The 7,028-nt window shown below is 42.8% G+C and overlaps 1 protein-coding gene across 1 annotated transcript in view; it reads left to right on the top strand.

Annotated features, from left to right (window-relative positions):
* The window catches only part of LOC105536656 (chromosome unknown open reading frame, human C16orf62), a 158,112-nt gene that overhangs the window by 39,083 nt on the left and 112,001 nt on the right, over positions 1–7,028 (top strand). Inside the window, exons 8-10 of the mRNA XM_011976076.1 lie at positions 3,669–3,765; positions 4,777–4,824; positions 6,142–6,235. Coding sequence (XP_011831466.1) covers positions 3,669–3,765; positions 4,777–4,824; positions 6,142–6,235 — 239 coding nt within the window. The remainder of the gene's footprint in view (positions 1–3,668; positions 3,766–4,776; positions 4,825–6,141; positions 6,236–7,028) is intronic.

Here is a 7,028-nt window from a genome sequence, read left to right as displayed (position 1 = left end):
TTTTTTTTTCTTTAAATGATATCATTGTTTGTTTTCCTTTTAGCTAAAATCTTCATCTGCTTGTGTTCGCTCCAGTTCCAAGAACCTGAAAAGAACAGTAGATTCTGTTTTTCGAAGTTGTTGGTGATCTGAGGAATGACTCTTAAGTATAATTATCATGAAAGCTTTAGAAATCTCCTGTGCAGAATTCTGCCCAAAGAGATTATGTGTGAAGAGAAGTTTGGTGGCATTTGTACTCATTCTTTCCATTTAAATCAAGTTCTGTTGGGTGAATTTCCTACTTGATCCCTTTGCCTTCGGGAGTTTTAACTAAGGTATAGCTCTTCGGGGTTGAGAAAGATACAGTGTCTTTTGGGTTCAGGAAAAGTACACACTACTAGATGTGGTCATTTTTTTCCCCAACAGTTCTTAATCCAGCATATACATAGAGAGGCCATTGACTCTGAGAAGTCAAATCATTTTCTTTCTAGTTTGGGAGAAATAATTTGGGTTTATTGTATTATGGTTCCCATCATCATCTTCTCAGCACTCCTATCTTCAGTTTTCCCCTGTGGCTGATGTGGGCCACATTGGGATAAGCAGTGGCCTTAACTGACCTGGCCTTTCCAGCACATGCCAGCTAAGATGGTGCCAATCCCTATAACACTGTTACGTAAAGAGACCTCTGGGTAGAGACTTGGCAAATAAATGAAAGAACTAGACTCATTGGTCTCCTGCCTCCTCTTAAAATATCCACAGAAGTTCAGGTTTGAAAAAAAGCAGCACCATAAAAGAAAAATAAATGGGAGCTAGAAAGAGAATCTCTGTTCTTTGTTATATTGAAGTGTCTTTTGAATTGATTTCCGGATTTTGAAGGAGTCCCCATGTAGCAGCCCATGTGCTAAAGTATAAACCGTGTCGTGTCATGCCATTCCTGTGCTCAGAACCCTTCAGGGGGTTTCCATTATGTTTAGAAAAACTCTCAAACTCCTCACCAAGGCTTCAGCCCTGTGTGAACTGGCTTGTGATGCTGGCTGCACCCCTTTTTGCTCAGCAAATTGGCTTGCTTTTTGTTCTTTGACCATAGTGAGGTTATACCTACCTCAGGGCCTTGCATTTGCTGTTTTCTCTCCCTGGAATGTATTTCCTCCACATCTAAGCATGGCTGGCTCCCTCTCATAATTCAGGGCTCAGCTCAGATACCGCCTCTGTGGGAGCCTTCTCTGACCACTGCATCTAATGAGCCCCTTCCCCTAAATCTCACTCAAGTCACTCTTTATTCCAATACCTAGTTTAGTATCTTTAATAGTGCTGTTAGATATTATCTTATTTGTTTGCCTGCTTATTCTCTTTCCTGTTTGTCATTTGTCTCCCCCCACTGGAATGTAAGTTTCATGAAGATAGGATCTACCTTGTGCACTGTTATCTCCCAAAGCCTAGAACACCACCTTTAGTTGGCCCTTAAGGCATTTGTGTTGAGCACATGAAGTAAAGGAATATAGTACTTAGTTTACTGTAAGATCTTAAAGTCCTGCATGACAGAATCCTTTTCCTAAATTATTCCTTGAGCTGGAAGGAAAGCCTAAAGAATTCTGTATTGGTGTATACAGATTGTCGTCTAGCTTGCAGTCAATGTGTGTATGCAGGGCAGCCTGCCTTTAGCCTGATTTCCAACTCTTTCAGGCAACCTGAACCAGTTTGTTTTAGCCTTTGCTGAATCTCAGTTCCTTCAACTAGAGAGTGAGAGATTTTATAGATGACCTCAGAGACCTATTTTTGCTTTTGGATTTTAAGCCACAAGATTCAGTCATATGAAGGGAGATTAACACTGCTCCTCCCGGTCCCCAAAGAGAAGATTGACAAATGGATGTAAGAATAACTGCTATCTTTTCCTGTCTGGATCTCTTGAAAGTAGAAAAAAAAAGTTACTTCATGTGTAGAGATCTAGGCCAAAAAGGGGAAAATGGTCATTTCCCATCCTTTTGAAAATGGTAAGCAAACAGTTCTCAAGTGAATGAAGCATGCCAGCCAGCCAAAAATAGACTGAGGAGATTGCAATTTCAAAATATCTGCAGTTGTGATTAGTGGCTTTTCTCTGCTAGAGAAGTACCTAGAGATTTATCTTTTTTTTGCTGATTCTATAGGAATTTTGATCACCTTCATATACCACCAAGTGACAGAATCAGGGATGAAAATGACTCATTGCAAAACAGGATGAGAGCCAATAAGCTAAGAATCATTTGGTATATTAAAGTAATTAACTTCTCCCTTTTAATTTATTTATTCATTTTTTAGAGACAAGGTCTTGCTCTATCTTACTCTGTCTCGCTCTGCCCAGGCTGGAGTGCAGTGGCTCGAATGTAGCTCACTGCAGCCTCAAACTGCTGGGCTCTATTGATCCTCCCACCTCAACCTTCCAAGTAGCTGGGACTACAGGTGTGAGCCACAGTGCCTGGCCAGCTTCTCCCTTTTTGAATTAATCCTAAAAGTGTAAAACATCCAGTGGTGGGATGAAGCTCTAATCTTTGCCAAAATAATTTAGAAGAAATCATTTCCATGTGAGAGTTTAACAGTGGCCTTCATGGTGTTAACTTTTGTGTTTTTTCTTTCATTTCTCCATATTCTCTTCCATTGCTTATTATGTATGTCAAGTCCAGAATTGTGAGAAATAAATTTCTGCTGTTTAAAAATATGTATGTCAAAATCAAGCTTGGGTACCAGTTCCAGAAAACTCAAAATAACAGTAATGAAGGTCAGGGCTGATGGGCCAGCTAGCCCTTGGTACCAACGATCCTCACTTCTGTCTTGCTGCTCTCATGGTCAGTATGGCTGCAGAGGTTCCAGCTGTCATGTCTGCATTCCAGTCAGTGAGCAGGAAGAAGGAGTGAGGGAAGGCAAGCCCCTTCCCTTAAAGATCCTTCTTAGAAGTTGCCCTTCTATTTATATATCCTGGGACCAGAACTGACCCACGTGACCACACCTAACTGCAAGGATGGCTCTGTGCCCTGCAGTAAAATGCGAGTTCTTTTATTAAAGAGGAGGACAACAGCTAATGGAGTAAACTGGCAGTTTCACAAGGTGACTCGTCTTGGAGCCAGTCATGAGCCAGCAACATCATTCTGGATGGTTTCTCACCTCAGGGGCCTTGCTTTACCTTCCTCTGGCCCATTGTGATGTGTAGAGCAAAAGCTTAGATCACATTTCATGTTGCAGTCGCAGTTCCCTAAAGCATCTGGAATTCTCAACAATGTTGTCATAGTTACTGGGAGGTAACCAAGAACCTCTGGATTATATTAGAGGCAGTGGCTAAGAATGTCGGCCGCGACTGCCTGGGTTGAATTCCAGCTCTTACATTTGCTTGCTGTGTGCCTTGGGTGAGTCACTGCATTCCTCTGTGCCTTGGACTTTGCATCTGTAAAATAAGATAATAAAAGTACATACCTCAGAGGGTTGCTCTATGGGATCAGGTGAGCTGTCTGTAAAGCACTGTGAACAACACTTGGCACTTAGAAAGCCTATGTTTGTGGAAACTATTGTTATCATCAGTTGCTTCCTAATAGTGATATTTGGAAAGAAAGACACAGGCGGAGTCACCCCCTTTTCTGCTCCACGGTAATGTGTTCCCATCCGGGGACTCACACAGATCCTGAGATTTAGGAGGGCTGATGGGTCTTGTTTTTATATTACAGATCACTTTTCTCCAGAGAATGCCAATGACACGGCCAAGGAAACATGCCTAAATTGGTTTTTCAAGATTGCCTCCATCAGGGAACTCATTCCAAGATTGTATCCTTTTTCTTTTTTCTTTTTTTTGTCTGGTGATTTTCAAGATAGGCTAAAAGCGTTGTACTGTTAATAGAAGCCATGTGATGGGATGCCCTGACATTCTTATTGAAAATTTGGTCCCGTTACGGTCGCTAGCCTGAAAATACATACAGGGCAAGCCACATTGTAGAAACCCTTGGACTCTTGCTCTTTCCAGTTTTTTTGTCTTTTACTTTGAACACGATGCCATGTGTCAGGCATTTGTTTCCTTGTGGAACATTCCCACCTTAATTCTCTCCATTAAAATGCTTTACATTTGTATTTTCTCTGATTCCAAGAACTTGAAAGAACAGGGTCAAGCTTGGCAGGGCAAATGCCAATACTGAAGAACAGAATTCGACTTATACATAAATTGCATCTTAGTTATCTAAAGTTGTTTCTTTTTTTTGTTTGTTTGAGATGGAGTCTCACTCTGTTGCCCAGGCTGGAGTGAAGTGGCACAATCTCCACTTACTGCAAGCTCTGCCCCCTGGGTTCACAGCATTCTCCTGCCTCAGCCTCCCAAGTAGCTGGGACTACAGGCACCCGCCACCACGCCCAGCTAATTTTTTTGTATTTTTAGTAGAGACGGGGTTTCACCATGTTAGCAAGGGTGGTCTCAATCTCCTGACCTCGTGATCCGCCTGCCTCTGCCTCCCAAAGTGCTGGGATTACAGGCGTGAGCCACGGCGCCCGGCCTCTAAAGTTCTTTCTTTCCCAATAAAGCATAGAAGTGCTTAAAACCCAGTTTATATTTCAGCATGCAACTATGAGTCAATGTGTAACATTTTCCACAATTTATTTTAGATAAGTATGAAACTTTGAAAACCATATGTAGAAACCATAAGCTACCTTAGTTCGCTGGATTGTTGAGGGCCATCGTGGTCCCTGTGTCCTAAGACCTGCCTACTTCTATTCATGGATAGTTTAGTCTTTTCTCCATAGGGAGTAGACCTTCTGGAAAACATCTTCCTTAACGGGATGTTCTTGTAGTTACGTGGAGGCATCCATCCTGAAATGTAACAAATTCCTCTCCAAAACGTAAGGCTCTTCGGTAAAATCTAGAACCATAAAATTGTTCAAAATCTCCCGTGTGTACACAGATAGTAATGGCGATGTAATAGTAGCCATTATTCACTGAGTACTTAATGTGTGTTAAGCACCTCTGTGCATTTTCTCGTTGAATCCAAATGAAAACTGAATGAAGTAGAGACACCATCCTAATCCGCATATTAGGGAGAGGAAAACTCAAGCCAGGAGAAGTTGATTGAGGAGGTCATGGAAGATCAGCTCAACTGGATTTGAATCTTGGCTGTACTGGTACTAGCTGTATGGTCTTGAACAGGTTATTTACAGCCCCAGAACCTCAGGCTTCCTCTCCTGGGAACATGACCCTAAGAAGAGGTCTGAGGGGGTCCTTCAGGTCATACATGCAACAGTGAGAGTCACACCTGGTACACGGTGGGCCCATCCTCCGTGTTGGCTGCTGCTGTTGATCATGATGAAAATGATGACGTCAGAAGCAGAAGCCTTTGCCCTTAGTGGCTTAGGTCCATGCTACTCAATTTATCACAATGTTTTGAGAGTAATTACAGGACACGGGGGACCCAGATCTGCTTTCTGCAGAGCAGGTGAAATGCTGAGTCTTGTTAGATAGCTAGATAATAAATTCCTTGAAGCCCGGGAGTGACTGATTCATGGTGCTCCACAGATAGCTCTTCTGATTGGATTTAGAATTTATCTCAAATGTGTTGGATTTGGATCTAGGGATACCTGGAGTAGTTTGGGGGAATAACATGGGTACTGAAGAAACAGTTATTTTGCCTCACCAGTTAGAGGAGGATAATGCCTTCGGCAGAGGGAAGACATACGTTGCAGGAGAAATAAATAGTAATTCACATTGTTGGTATTTGGAGGATGTCAGATGCCAGCCTGAGATTCACAGAAGGAACAAGTTACGGGATAGTAAATCTGTGGCAAACAAAAATAGATGTGGAGAGAAGATCAAGGGGTGCCCAGTCGATGGAAAATAATTGGAGACAAAAACTGTTAAAATTAATAAAATAAATGTGACCTCGATTGGGGAAAAAAAATGTGGTTAGCCTCCACCACTGAGCAAACGATAGCAATGAAATAAGTCATTCAATGAACAAATTGTATCAGAAGAGAAAGACTGTTGTTACATTGCCTTAGAAAACTGAAACTTTGACCTTGGTTTGTTACTGAAACTTGATTTTTCCTCCCCACACCACCCCCCTCGCGAATTTAGGAAGTTTTTATTTTATCTTTATTTTAAAAATAAAGGAACAGCGAGTTCTCACGTTGAGTGTAATGCTGGCCTCTTTTTGTCTCTCACAGGGGAATTTCAGAGTGCCTGCCCCGGTTAACATGCATGATCAGAGGGATCGGAGACCCGCTGGTGTCGGTGTACGCCCGTGCCTACCTGTGCCGGGTAGGTCATGCGAGTCACTACCCTTGACGGCACGGCTGCCTCCTGTCTCCTTGAATGTTCACACAGGGCCCTCCTTCCCCACCACCCCACAAGTCATTGAGAGAAGGACTTTATTAGTGGCTAATTTTAGATCATATCTCTGCCACAGAAAGTAGAACTGTAGGGTTTCTTTTAAGAATTAATTTTAAAGTAGACCAACTTACCATAGCTCTAATTAGGGGATGTTTAAGGTCATCTTCTTACAAATGAACTGGTTTTCAAATTAATTGTTTCTCAGTTCTTGCTGCGAAGGAGGCTCCCAGGGCCCTTTGGCTGACAAGTTGCTTTTCATTGACTTGAAACATGCTCTTCCTTTGTCTTGACTTTGACTGCTTTATTAGTTTTCTGCTTGGCAAGGGAGCGGTGTCCCGCATGACGGCAGGCCTCAGGGTCTGTGTGGCCTGGCTTAGGTGGCTGCTGTGAAAGCAGGTAGAGGGACTGATTGGAAATTACTTGCCCATGCCCTGCTTTAAAGCACCGTGAGGCATCAGCTAAGCCATTAAGTTTTTTGTGTCTGGAAAAACGTAACCAATGAGGTTATGTGGTCTTTCGTTTTTTGAGATGGAGTCTCACTGTGTCGCCCAGGCTGGAGTGCAGTGGCACCATCTCAGCTCATTGCAGCTTCCACCTCCTGGGTTCAAGTGATTCTCCTGTCTCAGCCTCCTGGGTAGCTGAGATTACAGGCGTCTGCCACCACGCCTGGCTAATTTTTGTATTTTTAGTAGAGACGGGGTTTCACCATGTTGGCCAGGCT

The sequence above is a fragment of the Mandrillus leucophaeus genome, unplaced genomic scaffold, assembly GCF_000951045.1.
Source record: "Mandrillus leucophaeus isolate KB7577 unplaced genomic scaffold, Mleu.le_1.0 Scaffold162, whole genome shotgun sequence".
NCBI classification, from domain to species: Eukaryota; Metazoa; Chordata; class Mammalia; order Primates; family Cercopithecidae; genus Mandrillus; species Mandrillus leucophaeus.
This window is presented reverse-complemented; position numbering and strand designations above follow the sequence as displayed.